This window comes from Octopus sinensis, linkage group LG24, assembly GCF_006345805.1.
Source record: "Octopus sinensis linkage group LG24, ASM634580v1, whole genome shotgun sequence".
Lineage (NCBI taxonomy): Eukaryota > Metazoa > Mollusca > Cephalopoda > Octopoda > Octopodidae > Octopus > Octopus sinensis.
Genome location: NC_043020.1, coordinates 3,660,668 through 3,681,809, shown reverse-complemented (window position 1 = coordinate 3,681,809; position 21,142 = coordinate 3,660,668). Strand labels below are relative to the sequence as shown.

The 21,142-nt window shown below is 37.1% G+C and overlaps 1 protein-coding gene across 3 annotated transcripts in view; it reads right to left on the bottom strand.

Annotated features, from left to right (window-relative positions):
- Positions 1 to 1,855: 1,855 nt before the first annotated feature.
- The window catches only part of LOC115224050 (solute carrier organic anion transporter family member 2A1), a 45,650-nt gene continuing 26,363 nt past the window's right edge, over positions 1,856 to 21,142 (bottom strand). For 2 of the 3 annotated variants that reach the window (XM_029794849.2, XM_036512886.1), the window contains exons 4-10: positions 13,152 to 13,358; positions 12,421 to 12,585; positions 10,893 to 11,079; positions 8,615 to 8,741; positions 7,854 to 8,008; positions 6,571 to 6,635; positions 4,184 to 4,539 (exon numbers count right to left, since the gene is read on the bottom strand). In XM_029794849.2, the coding sequence (XP_029650709.1) occupies positions 4,262 to 4,539; positions 6,571 to 6,635; positions 7,854 to 8,008; positions 8,615 to 8,741; positions 10,893 to 11,079; positions 12,421 to 12,585; positions 13,152 to 13,358 (1,184 nt within the window). In that variant the 3' untranslated portion in view covers positions 4,184 to 4,261. Of the gene's footprint in view, positions 2,209 to 4,183; positions 4,540 to 6,570; positions 6,636 to 7,853; positions 8,009 to 8,614; positions 8,742 to 10,892; positions 11,080 to 12,420; positions 12,586 to 13,151; positions 13,359 to 21,142 lie in introns of those variants that run through there. The other variant, XR_005003678.1, reaches the window with a different exon arrangement.

Genomic DNA, 21,142 nt, shown 5'->3' with positions numbered 1-21,142 from the left:
TATCCAGACCGGTTTTTGCCATTTTCCTCTTTAACATAAAAATCATGGGAGGAGCCTTTTCGGTAAAAAAACAGAGCTGGCTAATCCCACAAATTTAACTGCGCAATGGCAGTTAAATCGATTGCAGCAAGAGAACCCACTGGGAGACGAGAGAGTGCATCAGTTGGTACATTCTCTGTTCCTGGCATATGCCGAATGTCACTTGTGAACTGAGAAATGTAGTCCAGGTGACAAAAAGCACGAGGTGAGTGTCTGTCTTTGATAGATGGCAGAGCAAACATAAGAAGCTTGGGATCAGTATAAATCATAAAATCTCGGCCCTCGAATTGATGTTGCAAAGGACGAACCGACATGTAGATCGTTAAGAGTTCACGTTCAAATGTACTGTAACGATGTTCAGCTGGATTTAATTGACGAGCAAAGAATGCCCAAAGGTCGAGCTTGATTATGGACGGTATGTTGTAAAACAGCACCGACCGCAGAATCCCATGCATCAACTGTTAAAGAGAGACAAGCATCAGGAACTGGATGTGCAAGCAAAGGAACAGAAGCTCTTTCCTTCTTGATTGACTCAAAAGAAGATTAATGCCTCGGCAGATAAAGTGAGAGGAGAATTTTTTTCTTTCTTTTGCTTTGAATAGTTAAGTCAAGGGAAGTAACTTGTCTACACATTTAGGTATGAATCTTCTGTAAAGTTGATGATTCCCAAGAAATGACGCAAGAAATGCCTCGTGTCCACAACATCCTGTTATAGAACTTTCTATCATGTACCTCACTTTCGAACTGGTAAACAAATTCCATCTTAACTCAACATGCTGAGACATTCATCTTATGCTCTGTATTTCTGTTGTATATGCATTCACTTTCTGTGAATTACATCCAGTAATAAATATGTTATGACTTATTACAAACGTCTTACAAATTCTTATTTTCTTGTCATTTACGTACCCACCTCTTTCTCGCATGCAATTATAAAAATTATAGGATGTCACTTACTGACAATCACTATAGGAGGATACACATGGATGAAAAGGGTCAGTGAAGAGGTCACAGATGTGCGCTGAAAGATTTCCAGACAATGGACATGAGATAGAATAACAACAATAATAAACAAGTGAAGAACGAATATCTTGTGTGTGTGTTTATTTGGCAAAAATATTTAAAAAATAAAATTTAAAAAACGACCATCCAGAAATATATGTTTCAACACATGATTTCACATCAGGAATCTTGCAAAACAAATTCATAAACATGTATGTACATATATATAAGATATTGTCAGTAGTTCAGATACCTGAAAAAGAAGCACCCTCTAAAACATTAGAGCTGTAATATGTTTAGAAGGTTGTTTGTTATGGGCAGTCAGAGAGTGACCATAGGATTTGTATTTATAAAGTGCTTAGTTGTATAGGTGACTTATCAAACTCAACTGGCCAGAGGCATATTATCTTGCTATGACTGGTAGAGTTTCTACAGCTGGATGCCCTTCCTAATGCCAACCACTCCGAGAGTGTAGTGGGTGCTTTTACGTGCCACTGGCACGGGGGCCAGTCAGGCAGTACTGGCAAAGACCTCGCTCGAATCTTTTTACACGTGCCAACGGCACAAGTGCCAGTAGGCGATGCTGGTAACGATCCTGCTCGAATGGTGCCTCTTACATGCCACTGGCACGGAAGCCAGTCAGGTGGCACTGGCAATGACCACTTTAATAATTGATTCTATGTGCACCCCTTATATTTTGGTAATTCCCCCTCAAACATTGCCCTTCTGACAAATGAAAGAAAATAGTGGATTGACAGAATTATTGAACTAAATGCTTCGAGATATTTGTTCCTGCTCTTTATGTTCCGAGTTCAATTCCTGCAAAGGTCAACTTGGCCTTTCATTCTTTTTTTTTTTTTTTTTTGGCACTGATAACATTAAACTCCAGTCAAGAACTGGGTTGATGTAATCAGCTTGTCTATCCACTGGAAATTTCAGACCTTGAACCTATGCTTTCCTTTTTAGGGTGGTGGATTGACAGAATCAGTGAAGTGCAGTATTGCTTCTGGTTCTTTACTTTTTAAATTGAAATCCCTCCAAAGTGAAATTCAGATTCAACAAATGAAAGCACCTGTCAAATGCTGGGGTTGTTTTAATGAAAGAAACCCCTTCCTCACAAATATTTAGGCTAATATTTGTTACAGTTATTATTATTATTATTATTATCATCAAGAAAGCAAAAGCAGTGAGCTGGCAGAATTGTTAACACACCAGGCAAAATGCTTTGTGGAATTTCGTCTGAACTTATGTTCTGAGTTCAAATTCTGCTGAGGTAGACTTAGCCCTTCATACTTTTGAAGCCAATAAAATAAATACCAGTGGAACACTGAGGTTGATGTCATCGACTTACCCACCACCCTGAAATTATTGGCTGAGTACCAAAGTTTGGAACTATTATTATTAAGGAGGCAAACTGACAGAATCATTAGAACACAAGACAAGATGCTAATTGGCAAAACTGAATGTGGGGGTGTGTGTGAAGGGTACATGCAGTGTTTTCTGTTTTATTTTTGCGTTTTTCTGTTGTTTTAAAGTACTGGAAGTTAATATATGTTCCGTGTGTTGTTGCTGTTAATGTTTAGTTCTTTGATGGCCTTGATTCTGTAGAATTATGATTAAAGCTATTTCAATTATGTTTATTCAATATTTTTGCCATTTTGCTGAGGGAATCTTGGTCTGTCTTTGAACACATATAATGAGTCCTTTTCTGGATGGTAGGGTTTAGTTTGATGCACATGTAAGTGTTGTTTCTAGCAAATAATCAGACTGTATAGGGGCTCCCTTGCTGATTTGCTTTTCTGTTTTTGTATATTGTGTGTGTGAATATATATATATATATATCTTTTTTTTTTTTCTCTTTTTTTCGAGTTTCAGCTCAGAGCTGCGGCCATGCTGATGCACCGCCGTATATATATATATATATATATATATACACACTTTCTCCTCAACTTATAACTGACTGGTTGTAAGTCAATCTGGGTTTATGTCGGATTTATATTTTTCAACATTATTTTCATTCGAATGGGTTATAAAAATATAAAACAAAAATTTAATCCATTATTTTTGTACATAATGAGAAAAATGCATAATATCTTCTCTATTTTTTGTGGTTGTAAGTGTGAAAGGTCATGAATCGCATAGGTTGTAAATCAAGGAGAAGGTGTATATAATTTCATTTGGATGTTAACCCTGAAGTTTACCCTGTTAAGCTCATCCATGGGTCCAGGCTATCAGACAACAGACAGATGGTAATCCAAAGCCTGAAAAATCCACTAAACACTGCAGAGTTTCTACAATTATAACAGAGGAGAATGGAGTGGACATGTCCTTTTATTTCATTGATTTACAATTGTTTTGCTGAAAATTTATCTTGTGAGTGTTGCCATGTTATGCAACCATTAATACCTGAAGTGACGATCAGTTCTTCAGAATCGTGCATAAAAGTTATTTGCAGATAATTTTTATGCATGATTCTGAAGAATTGATCTTGTGTCTGTGACATCTCATGTATCAATGGTTGCATATTTTATTGCATAAAAATATAGTAATACTCATGAAATCATTTTCAAGGAGACAATTGTAAATCAATGAAATAAAAGCATTTGTTCATTTCATTTTCCTTAGCTATAATTATATAATTTTATATATATATATATATATATATATATATATATATATATATATATATATATATATATGGTTGGTGTTAGGAAGGGCATCTAGCAGTTGGAACCAAGCCAAGTCAGACTGCAACCTGGTGCAGTTCTTCTGCCTATCAACTCTGGTCAAACTCTCCAACCCCATGCATACCAACTTGGAAGATAGACATTACAGAATGATGGTGAAGATGGTGATGAGGATGATGATGAGGAGGAGGAGGAGGATGGTGATGGTGATGATGACGATGACGATGATGATGATGATGTTGATGATGATAATGATGATGATGATGATTATGATGATATATACATATATATATATATATACAAATACATATATATATATGTATATATATATATATATATACATATATATACACACACACACACACACATATATATATATATATATATATACATACATATATATACATATACACATATATATATATATGTGTGTGTGTGTATATATATATACACACACACATGCATATATTTGCCTGTATCATTATTATTATTATTATTATTATTATTATTATTAACATGATTTATAATTTTTGTCATAAACTTGTTGTTTCTAAGTTCCTGCTTGCTATGGCTTCTGCAATTTTCTCTCTTAAGACGTCTCCGGGTTGTTGCCGTTTCCTTGCCAGACAGAAAGCTACCAGAATCAAGGCAATGGATAAAAGCCGTCCACCCACCAATGGCAGAAACACCAATCGCTTGAGCTTTGATATGTCATACAGTTGACATGATCCCTTTTGTCCACAGTTATACTCCCATATGGAACAGGCTGTGTCTACAAGTTGACCAAACAAGGCTGGAGCTGGAAGGAATCCTGAAAATAGAAGGAATAACAAGAAATTACACACACACATACACATATCATCATCAACATCATCATCAACATCATCATCATTGTTTAACGTTCATCCTCCATGCATGCATGGGTAGGATGGTTCACAGGAACTGTGATGACCTTGCTCTAATTGCTGAGTCACTATCAGAACTGGAGGAAAAGTTTCAGGTGTGGAAACAAGGAATAGAATCGAAGGGCCTTAGAGTCAACCTAGCTAAAACCAAAGTCCTAATAAGTAGGAGGGCAGGCAAACCACAAATCCCTTCAGGTAGATGGCCCTGCTCGTTCTGTAGAAAGGGCATAATAGAAACTCTATAAGATGTACCCAGTGTAAGCTATGGACACATAAGAGGTGCAGCAATATCAAAGGAAGGCTAACTGGGAAGATAGTTTTTGTATGTGGCAGATGCTCAGGAGCAATAAACACTGAAAATGTGCAGAGAACAACTTCCGCCACATTCCAGGGAGAAAAACTAGAAGTAGTTGATAGCTTCCGATACCTAGGTGACCAAGTCAATAGCAGGGGTGGGTGCACTGAAAGTGTAGCTGCAAGAATAAGAATAGCCTGGGCAAAGTTCAGAGAGCTCTTACCTCTGCTGGTGACAAAGGGCCTCTCGCTCAGAGTAAAAGGTAGACTGTATGACGCATGTGTACGAACAGCCATGCTAAATGGCAGTGAAACATGGGCTGTGATGCTGAGAATATGCGTAAGCTCATGAGGAATGAAGCCAGCATGCTCCGATGGATGTGTAATGTCAGTGTGCATACTTGACAGAGTGTAAGTACCTTGAGAGAAAAGCTGGACCTAAGAAGCATCAGAAGTGGTGTGTAAGAGTGATGACTGCACTGGTATGGTCATGTGGCGAGAATGGATGAGGATAGCTGTGTGAAAAAGTGCCACACCCTAGCGGTTGAGGGAACCTGTGGAAGAGGTAGACCCAGGAAGACCTGGGATGAGGTGGTGAAGCACAACCTTTGAACATTAGGCCTCACCAAGGCAATGACTAGTGACCGAGACTTTTGGAAATATTCTGTGCTTGGGAAGACTTGGCAAGCCCAGTGGAACCATAACCCATGGCCTATTCCATGGGTGTAACCAGCCCACTTATGCATACCTTTCCTTCATTGGACACTAAACTCTGCTTGCGAAGACCTGTTGAGGCAAGTGAAATCAAAATTGAAATCAAATTCGATGACTGGCATCCATGCTAGTGGAGCGCTAAGAACACCATCCAAGCGTGATTGTTTCCAGAGCAGCTAAGTGGTGTTCGTGCCGGTGGCACGTAAAAAGCACCATTCGAGTGTGATTGTTACCAGAGTCGCCTTACTGGCACTTGTGCCAGTCTGCAGGTGACACATGAAAAAAAAAAACAATTTTTTTTGTAGCCATTGCCAGTACTGCCTGACTGGCACTTGTGCTGATGGCACATAAAAGCACCCACTACACTCTCAGAGTGGTTGGCATTAGGAAGGGCATCCAACTGTAGAAACTCAGCCAGATCAAGATTGGAGCCTGGTGCAGCCATCTGGTTCACCAGTCCTCAGTCAAATCGTCCAACCCATGCTAGCATGGAAAGCGGACGTTAAATGATGATGATGATGATGATGATCATGTATATGTGTTAGTGTTTGTGTTTGTCACCCACCACCGCCTGACAACCGGTGTTTTCACAATAGAACAAGTAGCAGGCTTAAAGAGAAAATAAGTCCTGGGTTTGGTTAGTTCAACTAAAACTCCTCAAGATGGTGCCCCAGCATGGCCACAATCTAATGGCTGAAACAAGTAAAAAAGTGAAAAGATAAAAAGCTAACTAGATTCCAGACCATTTTTGTCAGAGACTGTCACAGAGTCTTGAATTGCTTCAAGTCTAGAATTTAGTCAGGACGGATGAAAACAGAAGTTATCTTCTGTGGAATTTGAAAGAAGACTTTTCAAAACCAGAACCTACTCTGCTGTAAAGAACTTGAATCTATGGAATAAAATTTGCAAGATATTGTAAGTTAACATACCAAATGCTGACAGAACAAAAGATCCAAATCCCATGGCAACGGCTTTGTTTTTTTCATACTGCGTTCTGGAAAATATTATTGCAAACATTATTCATCCAAAAGATGACGAAGAATGAGAGGCAGAATTAGTAATCTTTAACCCTTTGGCATTCAGATTTCTCTGATAAATATTATGCTAATTTATTCACAATGGTTTGAATTAATTATGCATTATCTCGTAGATTTCAATGATGTGATTGTTTATTTTTAGAATAATATTGTAGGGTCAGTGTGAGAGGTCAGATCTAACGAGTTTGAAGGAAAAACAGGAAGAATTCTTTGGCTGGACATGGTCAGTTTAAATGCTAAAGGGTTAAGAAAAAAAAATTCAATATCTTTTCTTTTACATATTTAGAGATAATTACAGATGCTTACATTTTTCAGTAATACAGAGCAACCATAGGTCACTTATATATAGCATATACATAGCTTTACTGTTGCCCTCTGTGATGAAGCTTTCAATAATAATAATAATGATATCACAAATTATTTGTCTATTTTGATTATTATATATATAAATAGAAATGTTTGAAAGTCAGTGAATGTGTATATATATATATATATATATATATATATATATATATATATATATTAAATTAGAGAAAAAACCACTATTATGCAAATCAAACAAAGAAAGACTTAAGATTTTATTATAAAATTGGATTCAATCCTAAATCTGATTTTTCCCTGTAAATTTGGATTTATTCCCTAATATTTATTATTATATATATATATATATATATATATATATATATATATATATATATATATATATATATATATATATATATATATATATATATATATATATATATATATATATGTGTGTATATATATATATATATATATATATATATGATGGCACAGTGAGAGGAGTGAAGGAAGTGCACGAAAAACCTTTGAACAGACAGTCAACAGCGACCCCTGCTGGACTTGGCTGCTCCACATTGATAAGGGGCAACTACCCTGAAACCAGTCTGTGGATGCCAAACCAGCAAGGGGAAGTTGATGACCTCCCCTGTTCAAAGGTTTATGGTCACAGATTTGTGCATCATACATCTAGTTACAGGCGATCGCTTCTCAGAGCCAATCAACAACAGCATTCGTCCTGGGCTGCCACGTTAGTTTGGCAATAAATATGTATATGTATAATTAAATATGAAGCTTGCTTTATGGTGTGTGTGTATGCGTGTGTGTGTATGCATGTGTGTGTGTGTGTGTGTGTAACTGCTGGTTTCACTTACCTGATCATTATTAAGTATGTAGGTACAATGTCTATGGTCATAACCAGATCAGCAACGAAGAACATGGTTATAAACATGTAGAGGCTACCACAACCGTCTTCACAGATTCCAGTCTTTGCCTTCCCCCCCTTGATGGCAGAACAGGAACTAAATGTCTGAAACGAAGACAAAACAATTGTAATTTACTGAGTGAGAGGCAGAACAGCAAATGAGTCTCCACAAAACAATTCAACTTGCAAGAAACAGCAGCCAAATCACTCTCAAAAGTACAGCTCCCAAAATTACTGCAGAGCTTAATGACCACCTTGAGAACCCTGTTTCACAAAATTGTTCGCTGAGGGCTGCACAAAGCTGGATTTCACAGGAGGGCTGCAATCAGAAAACCACTTCTTTCAAAAACTAATGTTGCAAAGTGTTTAGAGTGGAGTAAAAACTACAGAATTGGTCCCTAGGGCAGTGCAAGAATGTTATTTTCTTGGATGAGTTATCCTTTACCTTATTTCTGATCACCAGCCGTACATACGTGTGGAGACAGGCAAAAGAAGTATCTGACCCAGACTGCTTTCTTCCAACTGTTAAACATGGAGGAGTATCTGTGATGATCTGGGGGGGGGGGCTATATCTTGGAAATTCGCTGGCCCAATGGCTTCCCTTCATGGCAGAATCAATAGTCAAGATTATTTAAGCATTTTATCTGATCACACACACACACACACACACACACAAATGATTCATAATAAATAAAAGACGATGCTACTCACTGAATTTATCCACTGTTTACAGCCAGCATGACAAGAGGAGAAATAGTTGGCCCCATCACTTCCACATACAGGGAAATAGTTATTATGTTCACAGTGACACACCTTGAACAAGTCCTTTGATTCAGAACTGATGGCAAAAATAAAAATAAAATGGTACAAGTGGAATCCTATAGTATTCATGTTACCTGTCTTGGAGAGCTTGTAAAAGTCATGGAAATTACATTTTATATATATATATACATATATATTTATATATATATACATACATATATATATATATATATACATATATATATATATATATATATCAACAATTGAGGGTAAAATTAATTAATTAATCAATTTCACCAAGTGTTCAGTTTGTAAAAGGACCATTTAAGGCGAATTCAAAATATTACATTATGTGGCAAAGTAATTTATTTTACTAAGCCCTAATTATATAATATATATATATATATATATATATATATATTGATAAAAATGGTAAGATAACAAAAGAATGAAAGAGACCTCGATATTATGTAAATAGAGGAATTTATCTGTAAAAGAAATATACCTTCAGCTTTAGGCACTGGGATAAAAGGAAAACAACCAAATTATTCAGTCATATATGGTCACTAAAAGATAAAGGTGTCAGTTACAACATCCATTGGAAGATTTTAGCCAAGTGTAAGCCCTACACCAATGGCAGTGGAAAGTGTGGTCTATGTGATATGGAAAGATGGCTCATCTGGAAAAGTAACATGTCTGAATTCAAGAACTGAACTTTTCAGACCATGCCTATATGTGGCCAAATATTTGTTACGTTTTTGGTCCCCCCGAGACTACAGATAGAACTTGCTTTCTATATTGTGTCCACACACAAGCTTTTTATCTCTTTATACTTTGTACTTATATTTCTTATATATTTTTATTTATATTTTTTATACATATATTTCTTACATATTTATAGAGAATTTGGTTTATAGGTTTATTGCCTATATATTTTTACACATAATTTTTCTGTATTCTACCTTCCACTCTGCTTTTTTCCCCTGTGCATATATAGACGTGTATATGGATTCTTTTTGTGTGGGTGTGTGCATATATAGTTGTGTGTGTGTGTGTGCATGTGAGTATGTGCATATATACACGTGTTTTACTCAGTGTTTTTGCACCTTTTCCTGTATTTTTGCCTTCAACCCTGTTTTTTCTTGACAAAATTGCAATCGTCAGCATACAAAAGTTTCCTAATGAGGGAAGTAAAAACCTTCGTTTTGAATTATAGTCTGGTCAGATTAAAAATATTCCCTGTTGTAGCCCCAAGCTTGTAGGGTATTAAGAGCACCATCCAAGCGTGATCATTGCCCGAGCGGCTATCGGGCATCCATGCTGGTGGCACGTAAAAGACACCATTCGAGCAAGATCGTTACCAGCATCACTTTACTGGCACCCGTGCCAGTGGCGTGTATAAAAGATTCAAGTGAGGTCGTTGCCAGTACTGCCTGATTGGCCCCGTGCCAGTGGCACGTAAAAGCACCCACTACACTCTCGGAGTGGTTGGCGTTAGGAAGGGCATCTAGCTGTAGAAACTCTTCCAGATTAAGCCTGGAGCCTGGTACGGCCGTCTGGTTCGCCAGCCCTCAGTCAAAATCGTCCAACCCATGCTAGCATGGAAAGAGGACGTTAAACGATGATGATGATGATGATGATCCTCCTCAGAGTTTTGATCCTTAAGGAGATCCCAATTTCAGTTGTATGTAGTTGCATTTGAACTCTTTCAGTTTTTACCCAACATTCATATGCATGTGTCTTTGTGACTATGTTTGTCTTCCATCATCACTTGACAACCAGTGTTGGTGTGTTTACATCCCCGCTACCTAGTGGTAGGCAAAAGAGACTGTTAGAATAAGTATCAGGCTTTAAAGAAAAAAGGTACTATGGTCAATTTATTCAACCAAAATTCTTCAAGGCATTGCCCCAGCATGGCCACAGTCTAATGAGTGAAACAAGTAAAAGAGAAACACAAAAATCGAATTAAAGACAGTAAAAATGGCTCATTTTTTTTTTTTTGACCAACCTCTCTTCTTTTGAGGATGAATGCTGGAGCAGGTGTATTAAAGTACCAACACCTGCAATTCCAGAACCAATTCAGCCTCCTGCTTTCCACCACTCATCAACTTTATTAGATTCGGGCATTTTGTCTGCTTCCTTTTCTATCCTCAAAGAATAGAAAGTTTTGTGAAATTAAGGAAATTTTTGTGCTGTGCCTACTCTGAGAAGTACTTACATAACTCACCTGTCAGGAGGGTTGTTGAGGACAGGTTGGTCACATCCCAGGAACAAACTAATCACATCAGCAGCCAGAACAACACTCATAATGATCAACTTCAATGTTATCAGTTTTGGTACAGTCAGCCTCATCTTTGATGATATCGTACCTCCAAGCAGCGTCCCCATCGACGAAGATATAAGAGACACCACACCTGGAAGAATTGAAAATTATATTAATTAATTAATAACATATTGACTTTAATATGGATGATGTGACACATGGGAATGTAATAAAGTGAACCAGATGCATTGAAAAGGGACGTTGAAATAATGGTAATAGTAATGAAGGTGATGGTTGTGGTGGGGCTGGGGCTGCTGGAGGTGGCACTGGCAATGATGATGATGATGATGATGACTAAGGCAATGAGGAAGATGACAAGTATCAAAGGTATGAGAATGTTCATCCCAACTGGTCATTAAAGGTTGATTTCTTCAATGACCAGTCCAGCACTTTCTCTTCACATGCTTTCAGTCCTCTGTCCTTATATATTCATGTACAGGGATAAAAAGGGATTCCACCCAAGGACCCTTTGCCCTAAAAGGAACACACGAACAAGACGGGGTCTCTGATATGTGCAAGAGGGCATTAACTGTCAATAAGAACAAACCGTGTTAATATGAAAAAATAATGATGATGATGACAATAACGGTGATGACGACGACAATGATGATAACAATGATGACAATGTTGACGGCGCCGACAATGACAACGATGACAATGAGATGATGACAATGAAAATGATGATGATGATGACAATGATGATGATGATGACGATGATGATGATGATGATGATGACGATGATGATGACGATGATGATGATGATGAAAATGATGATGATGATGGTGATGATACATGTGTGAGTGTGTGTGCATGTGTGTGGGCGGATGGGTGTGTGGGTGTGCATGAGACTTTATGAATAGTGTAGAAATAAAACAGAAATAGAAATGTCTATTGGTAGTTCCCTCCAAATGGCACACACACATTTATTAAGCCTTTAGCATTCAGCTGATTCGGTCAAATGCAAAGCTTATTTATTCAAATTGTTTCAAAGCAATCATGTATCATCTTTTAGCTTCAAGGTTTTAATGATGTGATTGTTTAGCTTTAGAATGACATTGTAGGATAGGTGTGAAAGTCAGGATCTGGCCAGTTTGAACGTAAAACAGAATATTTTGGCCGGATATGGCCATTTTAAATGCTAAAGGGTTAAAATAAAATAAAATATTCTTTTCCACTATAGGCACAAGGCCTGAAATTTTAGAGGAGGGGGTATAGTCGATTACATTGACCTCAATGCATGACTGGTACTTATTGTATTGACCCTGAAGGAATGAAAAGCAAATTTGACTTCAGCAGTATTTGAACTCAGAATGTAAAAAAAGATGACATGCCACTAAGCATTTTGTCTGGCATACTAACAATTCTGCCAACTTGTTGCAAAGAAGAAAAAAAAAAACCCTCCAGAAATCCTGGGTGGAAAGTGAATACTTACACATGGTTATGTTGGCTTTCAGAGGTGAGAGAAGAAAAACTATCTCCAGATATTTAGCTGCGAAAGCAAAGAAACCCATAACCATCAGAAGCAGAATTGTATTGGAGAGTAAGCATATGTTATAGATTGGGTTCTTCAAGACATCTGCCAGAGACTTTGGTAAAGCTGAAGAGAAAAGAATGGAAACAAAGTTAGCAGTTAGATTATTTATAACTAAATATATATTTCTTTACTACCCACAAGGGGCTAAACACACAGGGGACAAACAAGGACAGACAATTAAGTCAATTACATCAACCCCAGTGTGTAACTGGTACTTAATTTATTGACCCCGAAAGGATGAAAGGCAAAGTCGACCTCGGTGGAATTTGAACTCAGAACATAACGGCAGACGAAATACCGCTAAGCATTTCGCCCGGCATGCTAACGTTTCTGCCAGCTCGCCACCTTCAAATTTATAACTAAATATAATCAGTTATAACAGTGTTTAGTATTGCTGTGTTAGAGGGAAAGTGATCGTGCATGCTTTAATGATTAATTCATCTCAACAGCGACCAGTGAGAGCGTCAAATGCATTCTGGCTTTTCAGTCTTTTTCAATGGTGCTACTGGAGTGCGGAGCTTTATCTAAACACTCTAATTTTTTCACAGTGAATGTACCAGCTACCTCGGGCACTTGGTAAAGCGCTCTCTCTCTCTCTCTCTCTCACACACATACACATGAAGCAATACCTTTTAGTTTAGCCTTAAGGGTCAATTCAGATGCAGACTCCCGATATTTCTTCGGTTCAATTGCCTGCCTTAGCATAACGTCTGGGTTCTTCAGAGACTTTGGAAAGAATGCCAAAGGTAAGCTAAGCACACCACTGAAACCAATCACCAAGAATCCAATCCACCAGGCTCCAATCCATCGAGGATCATTAGAATCGGTCCCATGATCTGAAAAACAAAAAAAAAGGTAGAAAGGTAAAAGAAAAAAATTAAGAATATTGATATGAAGGTAGTCTTTTGAGATTCTCATTTTTTAAATCTTTATAAGTGATGACCATTATTGATAAAAAAAAAGGGATTTTGAAACTTCGCTTCAATAATGTGTGCATGTGTGTATTCAAAGGGGTGACAAGCAGGACCAGATATAAATCCTGGGGGACCTAAGGCACTTCATGTTTGTTGGGTCCCTCATACACAAGAATTAAAATCCTGGAAAATTCCTAAATTTAAATCTCAAAACCCATCTGTTTCATAAAATTTGATGAGTTTGCAGAGAAAGTTAAGATAAATGACTGAAAATGTTGCTTTATTGATACACGTTTCAAAATTCAAATTTTTTTCTCACACATCTCACACACCATTTGAGCGGGATCGTTACCAGCATCGCCTTACTGGCACCTGTGTAAAAAGAGTCAAACGAGGTCGTTGCCAGTACCGCCTGACTGGTCCCCATGCCGGTGGCACGTAAAAGCACCCACTACACTCTCGGAGTAGTTGGCTTTAGGAAGGGCATCCAGCTATAGAAACTCTGCCAGATCAGACTGGAGCCTGGTGCGGCCATCTGGTTTGCCTGCCCTCAGTCAAAATCATCCAACCCATGCTAGCATGGAAAGCGGATGTTAAACGATGATGATAATGATGATGACATCTACTTGCAGTGTTTGACTTGTCCTTCATTATGAAAGGTATAATGAAAGGAGAAGAGGGAGTAAGATTTTTTCTCTAATGTAAGTTACAAACATTACAGAATGTAGAATACGATAAAATAACAGAAAATTATGTAGAAGTAAAATCTATCATTTTAGTGGTTGTTGCTCTTCCAAAAGCACGGTGTGAGTGTGTGTTGGGGAGGGCAGTGGGGTGACAAACATTTAAAAGACATTTATTTTTAAAGGTTTTGTTTTAAAAGAGCTCCCCTTCATTGTTTTGCAGTGCATGAACAAACTGAAAATCCTGACAAAAGCAAGGAAATTTCAACATATGTAGGACAGCTGTTCTAAAAGTTTGCTTTTCCAGCTTCTTGTAAGGGATGGTGGGCATAGTGACCAATGTTTACTGTGTTTTTGATTTTGGGGAAAATAAAAATTTACCAAACATACGTAAACTCCACCAGCCTAGCAAATCCCCTTCTCTGAAGGCATTAAATATTTTTCTTAATTTAAAAAAAAAATAAAAACATTTATTTTTTTAATAATTTTTCGATTTTTTTAAAAATCACAGTTTAAAATATGGACAGTCTGAATTTTTTGCTTTAATCCCAGCAATAAACTATTAAAAGTGTTTATGGGGAGAAAGATATTGAAAACCATCAATACGTCAGAGTGGCAAAGGAGGAGGGTGTTTGGTGATCATGAGATGAGCTAAAAATAACAGCTAAGTAGCCCTTAAATCACATAAACAAATGCTTTTGGTTTTTTTCATTGTTGCATGAATTCCCATGTGTAGAATACAAGTCCACAAGAATTTTATGAAAACTTCAAGAAATAAAAACAATTTGTGAGGGGTTTTATGGGGTTGCTTGAAACAGAATTCCACCTGGCTCTCTTGTACATACATGCATACATGCATACATGCATACATAGGCTTAGTTGATCCATGCACAATTGCAGAGTTTATAATTGCTGCAGCCTACCGTTACCGGGAAGCCATGCTCTTCATGCAAACTCATGTCTCCCCATGTGGGAACTGTTGCCAGCGAAATGTCACATCTTACAGAATGCCAACAAACTGACCTGTGGAGCATGCCACGAAAACGCCAATGTCACCAGATAGTTATGTCCTAAAGTGACCTTTGGAAGCTTAAATGCTTTCACCTCGAAGCCATTCAAATTTCTTTTAAATTCTCTCCATTTTGATCCTGAACATCTGATGGTTGTGCAAGTGTGAAGGCGGAATGTTAGCAAGTGTCTGGCAGAAACGTTAGCACGCCGGGTGAAATGCTTAGCGGTTTTTCGTCTGCCGTTATGTTCTGTGTTCAAATTCTGCCGAGGTCGACTATGCCTTTCATCCTTTTGGGGTCGATAAATTTAGTACCAGTTACGCACTGGGGTCGATGTAATTGACTTAATCCGTTTGTCCTTGTTTGTCCCTTCTGTGTTTAACCCCTTGTGAGTAGTAAAGAAATAGGTTGTGCATGTGTTATGTTCCCAAATACTTTAAATAATAGGGATCTGATTCAACCTGTTGTATATAAACTGAACAAAAAGGATCAAGTAATTCTTCATCAGCATCATCGTTTAACGTCCGCTTCCCATGCTAGCATGGGTTGGACGATTTTGACTGAGGGCTGGTGAACCAGACGGCCATTTGATGTTAAATTGCTTTGTATGTAACTTAACATAAAAACATTTACACACACACACACACACAATGGTACTATGCTGATGAGGTCTAACAGAACTAATCTTATGTCCATTGTTATTTCTTGACTGAAAAAAAGACTGACCCATTTTTCCCCCCCTTAAGAGCCTGACAGTCTGTGATATTTTATGTAAGGAAAAAGCAGTTATTCATCAGCATTAGCGCCAGTTAACCAAGTAGCATTCCGTTAGTTATGACCACGAGCATTCTAACTGATCCAGTCAACAGGACAACCGGCTCATGAAATTAACACGCAGGTGGCTGGGTACACCTCAGACATACACAGTCTTAACACACTTCTCTGGGAGACTCAGTGTAACACAATGCTGACCCTTTGAAATACGGTTACTACTACCCTTTTGTCAGCTGAGTGGACTGGAGCAAGAGGAAATAAAGCAAACAATATGCCATTGGGTATTGAACTCACGACCCTGCAATTGCGAGCCAAATATCCCAACCACTGAACCACTGAACCACTGAACCTTCGATTAACTAAAATAAAGAGAGATTCTGTTTGAAAGTATTGAGCACCGTTTCTATATTTTGGTCGGACTATTAAGAGAACTAGTGGAGTAGCAACAGTTCATTGGTATATTGGTGATGATGATGATGTGGCAATGGTGGTGATGGTGTATGGTGGTGGTGGTGGTGGTGGTGGTGGTGTGTGGTGGTGGTGGTGGTGTCAGTATGACATGGTTAAGGAGCATGTGTGGTACAGGGGGGGGAAAGAGACAAGAATGAGACAAAGAGGTGTAAGAGGGAGGAAGAGAGAGAGCAAGAAACAGAGAGAGAGGGAGAGAGAAGAGAAGGGAAGAGAGTGAGGGGGGAGAAAGGGGGAGAGAGAGGAAGAGAAAGGGAGAGAGAGTTAAGGATATAGAGGGGGAGGGAGCCGGAGATGTAGAGGGTAGGGAGGGTGGGAGGAAGAGAGGAGAGGAAGAGCAAGAGAGAAGGGAGGAAGGGAGAGGGAGAAAGAGAGATAAGGAGAAAGAGGGAAGGTGAGAGAGAGAGAGAGAAAGGTGTGGGGGAGCAGATGTAACGGAGATCCAACTGCACCAGGTAAAAAAATGTTGACAGAATGTCAGTTGTTTAGGCTTACATCAAGGTACTACTACTGATACTACTACTACTACTACTACTACTACTACTACTACTACTACTACACTACTACTACCACCATCACCACCACCACCACCACCACTACTACTACTACTACTACTACTACTACTACTACTACTACTACTACTACCACTACTACCACCATCACCACCACCACCACCACCACCACCACCATTACTACTACTACTACTACTACCACTACTACTACCACCATAGCCACCACCTACATCACAACCAGCCACTATGTGGTCACTCAGCCTGCTAGAAATAGCAGCCAAACCTTCCCTAATAATATCTTAATGTCACCAAAAAGGCAAGGGAATATTGAGTAATGTTAGCCTATATGTAGGATAGTCATGGCTGGAATACCTTTGATCATGAGTTTGTCCAATCAAAATTGACCTGGAGCAAAGCAAGGGAACACCACTGGTACAACCGGTGGCACCACAACTGCAACCACTGCGACTAAGTAAGACATATGCTACTCTATGGCTTCTTTAAATCTCTGACCTTTTTGACATGTGTGTGTTAGTGGAGAGACGAGAGAGAGAGAGAGAGAGAGAAAGAGAGGCAGATGGACAGTGAAAAGAAGAGAGAGAGAGAAAGAGAAAGAAAGAGAGTGAGACACAATTAGATTTTGAAGGTTTACACACACACACATACATATGACACAGATTCATATGCCACACACACACACATGCAAAAATATATAAGCAGCAACGTGCATGTAAACATCGCAGCCACATGCATGTTTATGTACACACACATATATACACATACACACACACACACATATATATATATATGCACACACACACGTACATATTCTCAAATAAATGCAAATGTACATATGGTTCAAGTAGGTGTGATGTACTAAATGACATGCAGAATGCACACAATTAATTGTGTGTGGTGTGTGTGCGTATGTGTCTATGTACACACACACACACACACACATGTAGATATATATGTATATTATAAATATATGTATTTGTGTGTGTGTGTGTGTATGTGCATATACCAACATACATACATGCATGCATATATATATATATATATATATATATATATATATATATATATATATACATGTGTGTGTGTGTGTGAGAGAGAGAGAGAGAGAGAATGAAAGAGGGAGGAAGAAACTCTTGGGGGAACCTGAGAATGAGCAGAACACGTCTATGTATGTAAGTGTGTGTGTGTGTGTGTGTGCGTGAATATATATATATATATATATATATATATATATATATATATATATATATATATATATATATGGGAAATTCTGTCTGTGTGTATGTTTGTGGAGTTGTTAGCTAACTCCTCCTACATCGTTTTATCGATTTTGATGAAACTCGACACGTGAGTAGAACTCATGTCTGGAAGCCTCACGACATACTCAGATTGTTGAAAAAAAACGATAATAGGGCCCCTGGAAGGGATCCTTATATATATATATATATATTTCTTAAAAACCAAGGAAAATAACCCATTCATTTTCCTAAATTATTTGGTGAGTATGCTTATTTCTTAGTATTTGAACTGTTAGAGTTATTTTTGCAATTTATCTAGTGCAACCGTTAAACAAGTAAATAGTATTTTCCTATACAAGAGATCCACTTATTTTGGTTAGTGACTTATTCACGAATATACAAACACTAGTGCCCCTGAGGGTAATATTCTCTGGTAAAAAAACAAAAACCCTTTTCACAGTTAATTACTTTAATTGTTATTATCTCATATCTAATTAGCCTGTTATTATGTAAAATGCTTCACGATTTTAGTATACATACCTTATTAGTATTTCCTCCTTTTATACTCTGGGAATGCATTAAAGCCCTTTTTGGGGTTACTGTATTTGAATTCTTACTATCAGGTAACTAATTTCATGTTATTACATAACTGACTTCACAATTTGGGTATTCATAACTTAATGGGAATTCCTAAAAACAAGATCCTGTGTAAGATAGTTCAGTATTATCTGTAAATGCACAAAAACCATTTTAAGGGCTACCTACTTTCTATTTTTGTTATTGGATTAGTGAAACAATTATAAGAACGGAACCAAGGGATAAGCCCTGCTTTCCCAGGAATTACCAGATACATCAGCTAGTATATATATATATATATATATATATATATATATATATATATATATATATATAGTGTAACAAAAAGCATTTATTAGCAATTGTTTTGGCTTCAAGTCGCACTGTTCCCTAGTGGACAAGGAATAATGCCACCAGATGCAACACACAGTGCAAAAGAGCCTCTTCAGGTGGTTTAATATGCTTATGAGTTTGTAGATTTACATTTTGATTTTACTTCAGGATAAATGGTGGTATTGAGGGATTCTAGCAGTTTGAATGCATTTGTGTTACTGTGAGGGATTTGTTTAGGAAGAAAATACAAGAATAAAAACATAAATCATTTAACTTGAATTGGGTGGGGCTGTTAATACTTGTGGTCATGGTATTATTGTTAAAAGCTGAGGAACTAGCAGAGAAGCTTGGATTTCGTCTTTCAACTATCCATTGACACCTGTGCGCCATCAGGGAAGCAAGCAAATTGGACCAATGGGTTCCTCACAAACATTCCAAGTCTAATTACATGCAGAGAGTGAATGTGTGATGTTCTTTGCGGTCACGTCTCATGAATGAACGGTTTTGGGACTGAAAAGTGGCTGGTAATGAGAAATGGGTTCTCTAAATATGTCAAGTGTCAAAGACAGTGGGTAGGGAAAGGAGAAACACTGGCATTCCAGGCTAAAGAAGGTCTTCACCCATGTAAAGTATTGTTATCTGTTGAGTGGGATATGAAAAGTTTAGTCCACTTTGAACTTTTAAACCCAAAGCAAATGACAACAAAGGAGATCTACTGTAAGCAGCTTGAGTGGCTTAAGTCAGCACTAGAAGAAAAACGACCATCTTTGGTTTGAAGACGAAAGTTCTTCCATCAGGATAATGCTCTGTCACATTTATCGCGGATAACATTCCAAAGGCTGGAGTAGTTTGAATGGGAAACGATGCCCCACCGAACATATTCACTGGACATTGCCCCAGCTTACCATTTATTCTGTAGTCTTCAAAATCATTTGGATGGTAAAGATATGAATTCTGTAGACAAGATCAGAACAGTATTGGAGGAGTATTTTTCGTCAGGGACAAGTGAATTTTGGAAGAGGGACCTTGCAAGCCTACCAGATAGATGGAAGAACGTTGTAGAAAATAAAAGAGAGTGTACTTTAGATTTAAAAAGAACTTTGTTTATCTTGATTTTGATAAATAAAAGAAATATAAAAAACGCATTATTTATGGGTCAACTTAATATATATATATATATATATATATATATATATATATATATATATATATATATATATATATATATATATATATATATATATATATAATATATATATATATATATATATATTGTATATATGTATATTGTGTATATCATATATATATATATATAAAACCATTAAGCAAAAAATAGCAAAAATACAAAAAAAAATTGTAACAAAAGCATTTTTTATTTGGCTTTTGTTCATTGTAAACGCATAATGTGTGTACCTAAGAGCTATTTGCTTGTTCGATAGCGCTAAGCTAGCATATTGGCACCAACCTATATAATGTCTAATTGAAGTCTACAGTCTTTGACAAAAATGTGATTCTAAAGATAAAATGATTTTTTTTTTTCAATTAAAGAAAATTAAAAGTTAATATAAAATTAAATGAAAAGAGAATGTATATTGTTGTTCATGTTCTTGTGTTTTTAAAATTTTATTTTAGTTATTCATTTTGCTTTTGTATTTTTCCTTTATTTTTCTCTGTTTATTTGTTTATTGTTGTTGTTAAAACTGAAGCCAACTGACTGTATAATTGATTGATTGATTAATCAAAGACACGTTAATTAATTGTAATCACATCTATATTATATATATGTATGTGTATATATATATATATATATATATATATGTATATATATATATATATATATATATATATATAAAGCTTAACTATGTTCTGCCTGAGTGTAACCTTTCTGTGTTATTCTTTTCACCATGTTTTAGTTATTACTTCTTCCATAATGTATTCCACATTTACCATGCCATACCGCATCATATGCCGCACATCATCACCATGCTCTGCTGTCATACACCATATTATATAAGTGTGTAAATCTGTGTCTTATATGATTTTATGATTACCAGAATATATGTGATAATCTACCAACATCATACTATACACCAA